Source organism: Cryptomeria japonica, chromosome 4 (genome assembly GCF_030272615.1).
Source record: "Cryptomeria japonica chromosome 4, Sugi_1.0, whole genome shotgun sequence".
NCBI lineage: Eukaryota > Viridiplantae > Streptophyta > Pinopsida > Cupressales > Cupressaceae > Cryptomeria > Cryptomeria japonica.
In genome coordinates, this window is record NC_081408.1 from 8093025 (window position 1) to 8108394 (window position 15370).

The 15370-nt window shown below is 33.1% G+C and overlaps 1 protein-coding gene across 1 annotated transcript; it reads right to left on the reverse strand.

Moving 5' to 3' along the window:
* Positions 1-7120: 7120 nt before the first annotated feature.
* On the reverse strand, positions 7121-8494 carry LOC131050024 (flocculation protein FLO11-like). Its single transcript, XM_059218729.1, has 2 exons — positions 7783-8494; positions 7121-7470 (listed from the first exon to the last, which is right to left on the reverse strand). The coding sequence occupies exons 1-2, from the start codon at positions 8492-8494 to the stop codon at positions 7121-7123; spliced, it is 1062 nt and encodes a 353-aa protein (XP_059074712.1).
* Between the last annotated feature and the right edge of the window lie 6876 nt (positions 8495-15370).

Here is a 15370-nt window from a genome sequence, read left to right on the forward strand (position 1 = left end):
GGTAGATTGAGGGATGGAGTGGACCTAAAACATTGTCATGTTAATAGGCTAGGGAGTATTAAGGATCTATGATCTTATCATGCACATGTACTTTAAGGTCTTCTCAAGTATGCCATTAAGATGGATGAATGAGGAATCCACATGTGGTCTTACAATATAAGTACATTTGTCATTGAGATTGTGTTTTTATATATTTATAATGAATTCCTAGTACAATTGACTATAAGAGTACACTTTAATAAAAATAGTAATTTGTATATGTTGTTGTATTGAATTATTTATTAATGATAAATATATTGATTTAAATGATACTTTGAATTATTAATATTAAATTTCCTAAAATTAATTTCTAATGATTAATGGTGTGTGTAGGCCCTAAACCAAAAGTATTTAAAAAGGGACCTTACTGTTGACAATTTTATTATAAGCTTATATGAATGAAGATAATGAAATTCTCATCTTGATTTAGAATTATTATTTCAGATCTAAATTTAAGTAAATCCCAAAGGGAATGTTATAATTGGTATCAAAGCAACGATATTGCTAGCCTACAAAGTGGAAGACAAATGAAAAATCTAACCTTTCTTTATCTCTACTAGTTCTCCATTTTCATCATTTTTCACCTTTTGTAATATCACTTCTTCACAATTGCACACATCCCAAATATTTCCCAATGAATATTTCTAGCAACTACTAATTTTTATTTTATATTAAAATATCTTTCGACATACCATAGATGTTCAACAATTCTCAAATTTGCACTAAACATTACTATTCTAACTGCACCGTCAATAGTATTCCTTTTGTCTTCTTGAGAGCTCACGTATCCTTAGATCACAATTATTATTACTATTATTATTTTTATCTCCGTCATCTTATCAATATGATATCAGCAAAGATATGTTTTCACCTTTCAACCAATAATAGATTAATTTTTGTTCTTCCATGGCACCTTTTTATATCCTCATGGCTTTGGTCATTCAACTTTGTATAGATCACAACTGTTTCAAATTTAATAAATGCTTAATTCCAATGAGTTATCATATGTAAATAAAGAACCACGTTGTTCAATGGAAGTACAAAGTTAGCCCAAAAGTAAAGATACAAGCGACTAATTGGTCGAAACCTAATTTTTATAAATTGGATTTTGATAGAGAGAAAAAAAGAAAAACCAATATCATATTTCTAAAGGCTTTTTCCTAAGGTTAGATATTTCTTTAAGAATTTTCCAACTAATGATAAGTTTAATTTGGAATTTGATCTGATTAAATGTGAAGGAAAATAAACATATCGCAGATGATATTGATAGACAAAATATATCTCACATTCTAATTAATTCTCCATTGTCAGTGTGAAGGAAAATAACTCATTTTAATTGAGGTTTCAAATTATTTAATGATTTAGAAGAATTACCATGTACACCTCATCCCAACTATGAAATTTTTTGTTAATATTATACTAAAGTTGGAAATCTCTTCCATCTCCAGTTTAATTTTTGTAAAACTAGAATTATATTAAGTCATTCTTGATATATAGATGAGTACAAGTAGTTCTAGACCATTTTCAACACTAGTTTTTTACTTACTTCGAATTTATATTTAGGTGTGTTGTTGTGATTTTCAATTCAACATATTTTTTGTGTATGTAAGATAATAATACCTATCAAGTTCCCTAACTTTCAAGGTTACTTCAACCTTATTGACCCAATTTATTCTTTTTTTTCAAGGATAATTAAGATCTTATGTTAATATCGGCATATTATCTTCTTAAAAAAACTCCTTTAAAACCTAACTAGGGTCCATGAAACTAATTGATGCAGGAGCATCCCCAGTTCATAACAATCTTCCATCAACCAAAAACCATTTTCCTTTCTATTTTACTTTCTGTGTCTCAGTTTTGGCTCACTGGATCTTGTGGAGTTGGATTCTACTAGAAGGTTTGATCATCTTTCTTTCTTCCAAAACGCATCACATTTGGATCATTTTCCAGTAAGATATCACTACCTACTTCCATGATAGTTTCTTGTTATTGGTTGGTAGTCCTTTGTTACCGATTGTCTCGACCTATTTTGGTGATCTACTGAAACCCCCTTTTGAGGCTTGCAGATCCTTGGGCATTGATTCCAATGCTCCTTGGCATGTGGTTGACCTTTTCCCATGATCTATGTTTCATCCTTTGGATTTTCCAGAGGAATCTCTTGGTGGAGGCCGACCTTGTTATTTTATAGGTTATGTCCCCTTCTTCGAGTTTTGATCTCTTTTAGGCCGGCTTGATCCTTTGGATTGATATATAATTGTAATTGTGGAATATAATATAATCAAGGAGAGGATCAAGTATCTAGATTGTGCATAGAAGATAGATTTAATGATTCAAGGTGTCGGTTGTGACCTATTCTATATGTTCTACTAGGCTGGTGAGCTGGTATGTTGTAACCTGGTTGCTATTAGTTGGATGTAATCAATTTTCATGCAATAAAACAATCTGTTTGCATTGCCTCCATCATATCTTTGAGTTTCCATTGTGTTTACACTTGTTGACCATTCCGGATTGATCTCTTTTAGGTCCCTGCTAACCGGTGACTGCTTCAAGTGGTATCAAAGTGAAGTTTCATTTCAGAGGTTGCATGCCCTAAAATTTTGTTGTAGGGTGGCGGATTGGAGATCCGACCTACAACTACAAAGGACTAGTTTGAACGATGGCACAAAGAGGAGCTAGGAATGGTAGATCGAATGGGAATGCAGACCATGTTGTGATGGAGATTTTGTGAGGTATAGTAGCCCATTTGGAAACCTTGGAGACAGCCCAAAAAAGAGGTCAACATATTAAAGATGTAAGTGAAGATGAAGGAGAAGAAGCCCTGATAGAACAAGAAAACCTATCCGCGGTTGATCCGGATGAGGAAAGTTTTTGAGGGTTTTGAGTAGGGCGAATAGTAAACCTCATTTTACCCCAATAGAATATGATGGGAAGTTACCTTCAGATGAATTAATGGATTGGGTCTTGGAGATGGAGAAATATTTTGATTTTGAAAACACTGTAGAAGAGAGGAAGGTGAAATATGCCTATACCCAGTTAAAAGGTCATGCATCTCTTTGGTGGGAACATTTGCAAGTTGATAGATAGAGAAGAAGTAAAGAGAAGGTTAACACATGGAATTAGATGGTTCCTAAGTTGAAGTCAATGTTTGTGCTGGTGAATTATCAAGTGGATCTGTTCCGAAACTTGCAAAATTTAAGATAGAAGGAATCTAGTGTGAAAGAGTACACCACAACATTTTATAAGTTGAATATCAAGTCCATACATGTTGATGATGAAGTTGAAAAATTTACAAGATATTTGAATGGATTGCAGATGTCTATACAAGATGAACTGAGGTAATTTTTATTTGCCATACTTTTTTAGACTTTGATAACACAATAATAATGACAATTTCATAAATAATATGAAAGGACTCAAAGTCTAAACCTACAAACAAGTCAAGGGATTATGTGTTAACGGCGGAAGAAAAAAAATAAAAATTATTTCTATGACTCGACCTTGAGATGCCAAGTAAGAAGATTAAAGGAGATGAGATTTATGATCCTACACTGATACAAACACGTGAGGAACAAATTATATCCCCAGAGTATAGATCGACACACTTGAGGTGGCTTTCACCTTCACTTTAAAACACTTTCAATGGTTTTGAGAAATAAAAAATGTTGTTCACTCCTTCACCATGTATAAAAAATGAAATAAGTAGCTTCAAAAGCTTTAATAACAACCGAGTCCAATTCAAGCATTTATCAAGAATGGCAAAAGATTATGATTAGTAATATTTATAGAATATCCAATAACTCGTTCAAACATTTTGCCTCTAGTACAACACCCCAATGACATCTATCATGAAATTCCTATCTCTTCCACCATTCAATGAAATTCCTATCTCTTCCAAGTTAAAATAATAAAAATAATATGTGGTTATAATCTTGTGTAATTTTGTTAAATGCATATTACAGATTTATAGGATTCTAACATCTTATTTTATAGGAAATTCTCTAAAAATATCTCTAAATTTCCTAATTATAATGAGTTGTTAAAACAACTCAACTCTAAATACATACAAACAAAATCTAACAAATAATTATTCTCACATTAATAATAGTTATGTGAGTTGTTATCACAACTCACATTATTAACTTATGTGAACAGTATCATTTAATTTCCCACCAAGAAGATCGTTGATGATATAGAAACAAAGCTACATATCAATTCCATAGAATGCACTATGAAGATGAAGTGGTCATGTTGAAGAAACAATTGAAAGAGACAAAAGAGAAAATTGACAAGGGCTTAAAACTTAAAGGCAACAACGATTTTCTTGATATGATGCTAAGTGCATAGGAGCAATCTAAGGACAAAGGCTGACTTGGTTTTGACAAAGGCTAATATTCTAAAACTCTTAGTAAAGATGACAAAGGAAAGGAAAATTCAAAGGATGAATTCAAGAAGTCTAATGAAGATCAAATAGGTTTTATTGTAGTCTAAAACAAGAAGAACTTTAGGAAGCCTCCTCTTGCGAAAAAATTACTCATCTTTCAATGGAAATTATTTTTCATGTGTAATAAGTTTGGACATACAGCTAGTTAATGTAGACATCAGATCAAATTTTGATTATTTAATGGTCAATGATACACCTACAATAATTTTAGAGTTAAGTCAAATGAGTACAGAAGTAGGATGGTGTGGAATGGATATGTGAATACAAACTATGGTAGAAATATTCGATCTTTTAATGGGTATTTCTATTCATACAAAAAATTTGGGCGCAAGGTCTAATATTACAAGGGATGGAAGTGATCGACAATAAGATTTGACTTGTTATAACTGTAATAAATCAAGATACATTGCTAGATTTTGTAAAGAAAAGAATGAGAAGGCATCTGATCTAGTAAAGAAGATTGATGCCAATAAAGTAAATGAGAAGATGAAGAAGATAGGGGTAAATAAATGTGATGAGAATGTAGAAGGAAAGGAAAAGGATGAGTCTATACCTATTGGTGGTACAAACGATTCATCCAAAAAATAGATAAAATGCATTGTCTGAGGGGGAGAATTCATTGAAGACCTTAAAAGAACCCCCTTGTAGTTTGGATGTTGGATTGTTTTTAGCATGAAAAAAGTTAGGAAGACATTTCCAAAAAAATTAGGATTTTTGTAGTGATTCTTAGACATATTTGTGATCATTGTTATTACAGAGTATCATATTTTTAGTATGTAATGGCCAAATGTATTTTAGAGAAAAAATTGTAAGTTGTTAGAGTTAACAGATAAATTATGATTTGAATTCATGTTGATCACTTGTGATCTTGCAAATTTGAGAGATATTATGCACAAATAAATGTTTCTTGTGCAAACCCTTGTAACATAGGTATTTATACAAAAAAAAATTCTTAGTTCAATTTATTTTATTGAGATAGAGCTACACCTATTGTTGTTACCATGTGTTTGAAGCCATGAATATAATTTAAAAGTTATCCATTTGTGGCAATGGAAAAAGATAAGGAAGCTGCTTTATCAAAGGTATTGTTGGATGTGGTATCCATAAAGGACATTAGGGAATATATCCATGCCCCTCTAATAGAGGTTAGTAATGTAATAATCAATGATTTATGGAAATGGCTAGTAGAAGATGATCCAACAAATTTCAAGCAACAATATAAGAACATTTTAAAGATAGTTATGAACATATGGAAGGAGCTCCCTAATTTTAGCTATGAGCATGCATGAATAAGGATCATTCTGAGTCACATTCATGGATATGTAATGTATTTAGATCAACCACACAATATTATATAGGATGCCATTAGGGATTTGATAGGATTGTGCTCCTCTAATAGTAACCCTATTTTTAAGATGGTGAAGAATGACTTAGTTTTACAACTAATTCATTCAATATTTGATAAGAGATCAATGACAATTGAGGACATCATTGATTTTGGTGTTTAGTGTCTAGTCAAAGGCTTGGAAAATAATTTCTATTAGAATTGTGAGGGTTCTACCATGGCCACCACAATATACTTTGCATTTCTTAAGTGGTGGTTGAAGAAGAGAAGTTTGATCTATATGAGCTACTAGATCCAAGGACTACTTGGCTTCTCGAGTTACCTTATGATATATCTAAGGAGTATACGGAGAAAAACATCGAGACATTGTTGTAGTTGTCGGTGGATCCATAGGAAAGGATATTTAGAACAATAGCTGAGATATTAAATATAATAATCCGGAAGAAGTTTGAGGTAGGAAATACAAAGAGGATGGAGAATTTGTACAAGAAGATAAATCGCCAATGGTGGCAGAAGCTCTTGAAAAGCAATCATAGAGGAGAACAAGGTCAATTTATACTTTTGGAGGTTTATAGAGGATTGTATAAGATGCCCCTCCAGCAGAGAAAGTAAACATTGGGAACACCATTATCTAGTAATTATTCTTCACTCTCGAGATTCTTAAAACAAATAATAAATATCACAGATCTCGGACATCTTAATTTTTTCTGTAAATTAAAATATAATCTGAGTTGAGTAGGCGTGTTTTTTTCATAATTCAAAAAAATTATACAAAGTCTAGTAGGCATGATTTTTTCACAATTCAAAAAAATTATATAACAACTACTTTGATTACGAATGTGTATGTTTTTCCACTCAGACACTACTTCGATTTCGAATGTGTATGTTTTTCCTCTCAGACTTTACATAAATATGTGACATCTCTATTAAAAATATAATAGAAAGAGAATTTGTAAGATGTAGTTGAAAGTGCCCTGATAGACACTTATGCAAAAATCTAGAAAAATAGAAGGGCAAGTTAAGTGTTTGGCAAAAAAATATAGAAAAAGAGAAAGCCATGTTAAGTGTATGGCAACATACCTCAAAAGAAATCTCGTCTAATGGAATGCCATGTTTACAAGATAAGTTTAACTTGGGTTTGCAGAGAAGGCTAAGAAACTTCTAAGAAAACTATTAAGTTACAAAATGATATATATACCAAGCAAATTGTTATGCTACAAAAAGATATATACACCCTATCTAGACAATGAAAAAATTGAAAACTATTGTGACTAGATTAAAATTTTCCATCGTGACTAGATAATATGCTCTACTTTGAGTGCATCTATCTTAGCATGTAGTTGTTGCACCTCTACTTTGAGTGCATCTATCTTAGCACATAGTTGTTGCACCTGTATCTGCATTTGTCTCCCCCTCTCTCGGGCCTCATCAGGTTGGACCTGCAGACTATCCCGATCTGCTTGAGCTTGGTCTCTCTCAATTAGGGCCTCATCTCTCTCAATTAGGGCCTCATCTCTCTCAACCTCTGCCCTTGCTACTCTCTCATAAAGCTGATCCCTCTCTGCATATATGTCTTCCATAAGATCCAAACTGTGAACAAATTGGCACGCTACTTCCATTGACCCATCGCACTCTCGAATGTTAGCTGCGATACACAAACACCAAACAATGTTAGTTCTATCTATCTCAAATTTCATCAAATTCTAACTAATTTCTAAACACAAACACATACTCATCTATGTCTATGAAAACTATGTGCTCGCAAAAACATTTTTTAAGAGGTGTGATTGTGGTGTAATGATAATCGGGTAAATTCACCAGTGATTACATTTGGAAGTCTTCAAAAATATGATCTTCAAAAATAAAGAAACCTTTAAGGCTCACCATAACCTTACCAAATATTTTTCAAACAATAAATGACAAATCATAATGCAGTAACTACGAAAGATAGACTTACCAATTACTGAAGGTGCAGGTGTTGTTACATATGCCTCTGAAGACGATAAGGTCAAATGGGGATATGCAGCAGAATTGGTAGTGGAAGCTGGTCCTGATGAAAATGGCATGTTTACAGCATCAGAAGTAGTGGTCTGTGCTAGCGCAGTCGCTTCACCAGACAAAGGAATTGTAATTGTAGTTGCACCGGTGGTTGAAGAAGACGGATCAAAATTGCAAAACGCAAGTGACTGTTGAGATGCAGAGGAGGATTGAGTCGCTGAGGTTCCAAAAGGAACTGAAGTGGCCGGAGTAACAAAAGTCGAACTAGAATTTCCCGCCGGGGTGTTGAAAGAAGTGGGTGGTGTAGGAAATACTGTGCCCGGAGTGCTGAAAGACACGTTCACATCCCGTGCACAAGATTGCGCGGGGATTGGAAAGAAAGGCTTAGGCGGGCGAACCATAGTACTGGCGCCAAAGAGAGGCGTAGGCATGTAAGCTGCACTGCCGCCGAAGAAAGGCGCAGGCGCGTAAGCCGGAGGGCCACCGAAGAAAGGCGTAGGCGCGCAAGCCGCAGTGCCGGGGAAGAAAGAAGTGGGTGCGTAAGCGATCAGAGGCCTAGGCACGTAAGCCCTAGTCTCAGTGACGCCGAAGAGAGGTGTTGGTGGCACAGAAGCCGAAGATCCAAACGTGACAGGAATTGATGACAGGAATTCAAATCCTCTGCTTGCCATGGCTAAAGCGCAAGTAATGCCGAGAAAAAAAATAAATTGAAAACTGAAGCCTTTAGACCCTAGATTTTGTAAAATAAACAATCTGTTGTTCCTCTACGCGTGTTACCTGATTTGGTTTGTTAAAACATTTCTCGACTGGGATTTAAATGATATCATAGGACACCGGTTGGGTTGGGTTGCGTTGGCCAACTATATAATAATAGAGGATTTGTTATTTTTATTTTGAAAAAATCTTAAAGATTACTAGGGGAAACAAATTAACCTTAATTTATAATTTAAAATAATATTTAATTTGTAATAATAAGAATAATTATAAGTTTAAGATTAGTAAAATGGTATTAATAATTAGTCATGAATAGAAAATATGAATTGTGTCGAGCAACTAGCCAAGTAAAGTATGTGAAGAATTGTGCCATGAGGAAGAGTTGTGGAATGAGACTCAATCATCATTTATTTGACCATAGAATATCATCAGCTCTAGGGCTTCTAGAATGATATTTTGTAGGAAGGCAATCAGTTCTTCAATAGCTTTTGAACCATTTTTGCTTAGTCTCAAGGCTTAGTGACAACATATGGAGTAGGGTTTCTTCTATAAAATATAGAAAATGTGGATTAAAAAAAAAAAAAATCAAAGTACTTTTATCGTGTTTCCTTGGTTTTGTATGAGAGCATGGAGGCAAAACAAAGTATTTGGTATTTCATTTGTTGTGATGGATACTAAACTTGGATTCTGGTAACAATCTTATATCCCAGTTGAATCGTCTTGTCTCCAATTTTGTATGACTTGATATAAAGTTAAGTGTTTTTTCTTATATTGAAGAAAGCAAAAACATAATATATAATATAGTATAATAAAAATTTAATGTTCATGAGATATTGAGATTTTAATAAGAATGGATGAATTGTCATCAACCAATAGAATATTTATTCTTATGAATAAATAAAAGTGCAATTTTTTTTTTTAAATTTTCAATAAAAATTATTTTTAATATTTAATCTTACATTTAAATTGTTAGTCAACAGACAACTAAATCATGACATAGAATATAGTATAATAAATGAAAGTTAAAGTTCAAAAGATTTTGGGATTTAATAAATAATGCATGAGATGTGATTAGCCATAGAATATTTTCTCTTATATATAAATAAAAGTGTCATTTAATTTTTTGAATTTTCAATACTTAATTTTATCTATACATTATTAGTTAGACGCTTATTTAATGAGAGCATCAATAGGACAATCTTTGGGTATGGTGCCCCTAATTTCGATACTATTTATAATATAATATGAACATTATAGTGAAAATATGTATTTTTCTTAAAAGCATAATCTTTATTTAATTTAAAAATATATAATTATAATTATTAATTAAATAATTTAATTATTTAATTTAAGTAGTATGAATCAAATCCCTATAAAATAGCTAATTAGTTTTATTATTATTATGTTCTAAGAAATAAAAAAATGTTAAAATTTATATATTATATATAAAAAAATCACTTTATTTACAATATTATTGATAGATAATAAAAATATTTAAATGGACATTTTTTGTTATTATTGCATTAGACTAGTACTATTGCAATCACTTTACATTTTTAACTAGTGTTTAAAAATATTGTTGGGATCAATTATAACATAGTATTTTTTTCCATCTTGTTATATATTTAATCTTTCTATAATCTAAATGCAATCTCTTAAGTTTTAAAATTGTGAAAAATATATAGTACCTAGAATTCACTATGAAACCTCTATGTGAACCATCCAATAAATATGCAAAGCAATGGATAAAATTATCCAAAGATAATATTATGAAACCAAACAAAATGTTGCATCTAAATCTTCAGTCACTATTTTTGCTCCATTATTTCAATTCAAAGATGCTTTATAGGAGATTCAATTTCTAGAAACCATAAAATTTTTTTTTTTATCAAAGAAGCCAAATGAACTCTATTTTTTTTAATGTTGATACAATCTTTTTTCAAACCAAAATCAAATTTCATTTTAAAATTAAAATGTAAAATTGAATATATTCTGGCAAATTAGAAAAATCTTCTACTCTCACTTGATCATGTAAGATATTATTTTTTGGTAGATAATGAACCAATGACTGAATAATTTTATTAATTAAAAAAATCAAATTTACAACCAAATAAAGAGAACTTCCGTTCATGCCCAAAAAATAATCTTCCTAATAGACTATGTGCCAATGGAGACCATATAATTGTCAACGTAACAACTTACCAATTCCTTTCCAGGAAACGTGTATCTCTCTTACCAATGCCACCCATCTGGAATACATACTGTCGATTACCTACTAAAGTCAGTCCTGAACACACAAGCTATCTCCAAAAACAAGTATAAGTACTCGGGGTTAATATCAACATCCATAATCTCGAAAATCGGAACAGTGAGTAAAATACGTTCGACTAGCCCTCATAAAGTTACTAATAAGCATTCGGCACAAATCAACCTTACCATTATTTGGGAAAGCCTAGTCAAAAAGGTCGCCAAAGGCTACCGCTCTGCCAAGCTCAACCATAATAAAACTATCCTGTCAGAGCAACTCATCACAATGAAAATCCTCTGATAACCATAAGCGTCAATTATCCAGGAACACCAAAACCGCTCACTTCATAAATATAGAGACATGAAGAAGAGCAGAAGAGAAGGATACAAGTAAACAAAAATATATATAAGTGCAAACACAACATTAAAGAAAAATCTATGAGAGTCTAGATGAATATATAGATATCCATATATGCAAATCTAAATATATATATACAAACACCAAAAAAATATATAAGCATAAAATTATATATATATTTATATATATAGGGAGCTCTAAAAACGAACCTAGGAAATTGTTGATAACTGATGCTGCTCTAGCATGCAGCTAGATTAGTTTAGTTAATAGTTTTTTGTTTATTCATGCAAATAAAGCATGTACTCCAACATGCATTAATCCTTATGACTATTTCTAGTTTTATTTTTTGCATAAATTTGTTTTTTAGTAAATAAAGCATGTTGTGCATGCACTTATTGTATTCTTAATTTAGGGAGTAGTTTGCTTTTTTTAGTTTGGGAGCCTTAGTAGCTTTCCATGCAATGTTAGGAATATATTTAGAACTGCAGTTATTATTAATTCTTCTAGACTGCAAATTCTTTATATATACAGCCTCTATGTAATTTTTAATTAAGCTTCAATAAAGAAATTGGTGTGTGCAATTCCAAAATAGGGTTGTTGTTATTGTGTGTTCTTTGTTATTTAATTTGATTAATCGGTTGGCTCTGAGGAGACATAGTTTTAGATTCTACAAGTGGTATCAGAGTAGGTAAAATTGTTTTGGTTTAAAGTTTTATTGTTGGAATTTCGCCAAAGTTAATCATGTCGAATTCTAACCATATGCCCATTCCAAAATTTGAAGGGAATGATTATGATTATTGGTGCATTAAGATGTTGACCTTTTTGATTGGAAAATATTTGTGGGAGATTATTGAAACAGGTTATGAAGAGCCAACTGATTGGAATGCCCTTATAGCCAATGAAAAAATAGCTAGAAAGGAAGCAAGGAAAAAGAATGCTCAAGCTTTGTTTCACATTCAGATAGCTGTTGATAAGAGCTTATTTCCAAGAATATCAGGACCAACAACAACCAAAGATGCTTGGAAGACTCTACAAGAAGCTTACCAGGGTAGTGATCAAGTTAAAGTGGTCAAGCTTCAGACGTTGAAGCGAGAGTTCGAGAATTTGAAGATGCAAGAAGCCGAAAGTATAAGTGATTATTGTGTCAGAGTCAAAGATGTGGTCAATAAAATGGCTACACTTGGGGAAATTGTAAGCAATGAAGTTTTGATAAAAAAGGTGTTGAGATTTTTGACACCCAGATGGAATCATGTAGCAATAATCATAGAAGAAAGCAAGGATTTGACAAAACTACAGTTTGATCAACTGGTTGGATCCCTGATGTCTCATGAAGAAAGATTGAAAGATTCTACAAGTGGGTTTTTCTCTAAATTGCTAATCACAAAAAATGAAGATGCAAGCAGCAGTAGTGCCAAAATCAATCAAGGCCAAGGTAAAGGGCAAAGGTAAAATTCTTCAACAGGTAGAGGAAGAGGTGGCTCAAGAGGAAGTGGTGGTTTCAGAGGAAGAGGTAGAGGTAGATTTGATAAGAGAAGTGTTCAATGTTACCATTGTAATAGGTATGGCCACTTTGAAAGAGAATGTAGATTGAAAGAAGGTAAAAGTGTTAACTATGCTCAAGAAAGTAGTGACAATCCTACTGATCACTTATTTTTATCTTATGCCAAGGGTGAAAATACTAGTAAAGATGTTTGGTACCTAGATTTTGGATGCTCTAACCATATGACAGGGAATGAGAAGTTGTTCTCAACAAAGGATGGAAGTTTCAAATCCAAGATCCAGCTTGGTGATGATAAATCATTGGAGGTTGCTACCAAAGGAGCTATGGAGGTCCAAACAAAAGAAGGTATAAAGAGTATTCATGATATTTATTATACTCCACAATTGAAACACAATTTGTTAAGTGTTGGGCAACTATGTGAGAAAAATTATAAAGTAGTCTTTGAGAATAAGACTTGTACTATCTATGATAAGAATAAGGATATTAGGGTGATCACTGTTGTTCCTATGACAAGAAATAGGATGTTCCCCTTGAGGTTTGGTGAACATAACAACAATTTGGCAAATATGGCTTATGAGGATTCAAGTTGGTTATGGCATCTCAGGTATGGGCATTTAAATTTTCATAGTTTGAAGTTTCTAACCTCACATGCATTAGTTTCCGGTTTGCCCAAGGTTGAGGAACACAAGGAGATTTGTGAAGGTTGTGCTAAAGGAAAGCATGCAAGAGAAAAGTTTCCAAAGGGCAATGCATGGAGGGCTCATCACCCACTTCAGCTTGTTCATTCAGATATATGTGGTCTTATGCAGACTAAGAGTTTGGGTAAGTCATCATATTTCATCACTTTTATTGATGATTACTCATGAAATTGTCGGGTATATTTTTTGAAGGCCAAAGATGAAGCCCTAGATACATTCAAGAAGTTTAAAGCCCTTGTAGAAAATGAGAAAGCATGCAAGATCAAATGTTTAAGGACTGATCGTGGAGGAGAATTTTGCTCAAAGGCTTTCCAAAGTTATTGTGATTTTAATGGCATCAAGAGGCAACTTACTACTGCATACACACCTGAATAGAATGGAGTAGCTGAAAGGAAGAATCGTACTATGGTTGAAATGACAAGGTGCATGTTATAAACCAAGGGATTGAGCAATTCTTGTTGGGGAGATGCAGTTGCTACAATTGTGTACATCCTCAATCGTAGCCCCACCAGTGCACTAGAAAAGATGACTCCTTATGATGCTTGGTATGGTAAAAGGCCTAATGTTAATCATTTCAAAGTTTTTGGTTGTTTGGCTTATGTGCATGTACCTGATTAGAATAGACAGAAGTTAGATGCAAAGAGTGAGTCATGTATTTTTATTGGGTATAGTGAGAAAAGTAAGGCTTATAGAATGTATAATCCCCTCACTAACAAGCTTATTGTCTCAAGAGATGTGTTTTTTGATGAAGGGGGAGTTTATGGTCATAAAAAAGGCCATGTTGAGAAGCCAAAATCTATTTTGAATGATGATATAATTGCTGATATTGATCATGAGTAGCCAACTAATGTTTCTATATCTAGTGGTTTAACTCCACCAAGCAACCCTTCATCAAGTTCTTTAGTACCAAGTTCAAGTCTAGCTTCTTCTCCAAGTTCTATAAGGAAATTAAGGAGATTGAGTGATATCTACTAGAGGAGTGGAAATCAAGTACATGAAGAAAACCTAGTAGGTGAGACAGTGACTTTTGCTTTATTAGCCAAGGCTGATTTTGAATCATCATGTTTTGAAGATGCATGTACTAATGAGGTTTGGGTGAAATCCATGAAAGAAGAGATGGATTCCATTCACAGGAATGACACTTGGGAGTTAATAGAACTTCCACATGACAAAAAAAGGATTGGCACCAAATGGGTCTACAAGACCAAATTTAACAGTGATGGGAGTCTTGAAAGACACAAGGTAAGATTAGTTGCTAAAGGCTTCACACAGAAGTATGGAATTGACTATGAAGAGACATTTGCACCAGTAGCAAGACAAGAGACCATAAGAATGCTGATTTCTTTAGTAGCTTAGAAGAAGTGGAGCATACATCATATGGACGTGAAAAGTGCCTTCTTGAATGGGTACTTAGAAGAGGAAGTATATGTGGAGCAGCCATAAGGTTTTGAAGTGGAAGGAAAAGATAATTATGTCTACAAGTTGAAGAAGGCTTTGTATGGCCTCAAGCAAGCACCAAGAGTGTGGTATGCTAGGATTGATGGATACTTTCAGGAGAATGGCTTCCAGAGAAGTAAGAGTGATCCTACGGTCCTTTACTACAAACAAGAAGGTACTAATATTCTCATCATAAGTTTGTATGTTGATGATCTTTTGTATATGGGTAGTAGTTCTAAGATGAAAGATGAATTCAAAGCTGCTATGATGAAAGAATTTGAGATGAAAGATCTTGGTCTAATGAAATATTTTCTAGGAATGGAGGTTTATCAAAGTAAGGATGAGATTTTCATTTGTCAAACAAAGTATGCATAGGATATGCTGAAGAAATTTAATATGACTGATTGTAACCCTGCCTACACTCCAAGTGCTCATGGAGATTTGTTATGTAGAGATGATGGTGCTGATTTAGTTGATGAGACAACTTATAGAAGTATTGTGGGGAGTTTGATGTTTCTAATCCACACAAGGCTTGATATTGCCTATTCAGTTTCACTTGTTTCAAGGTATATGACAAATCCATCTGAAATAA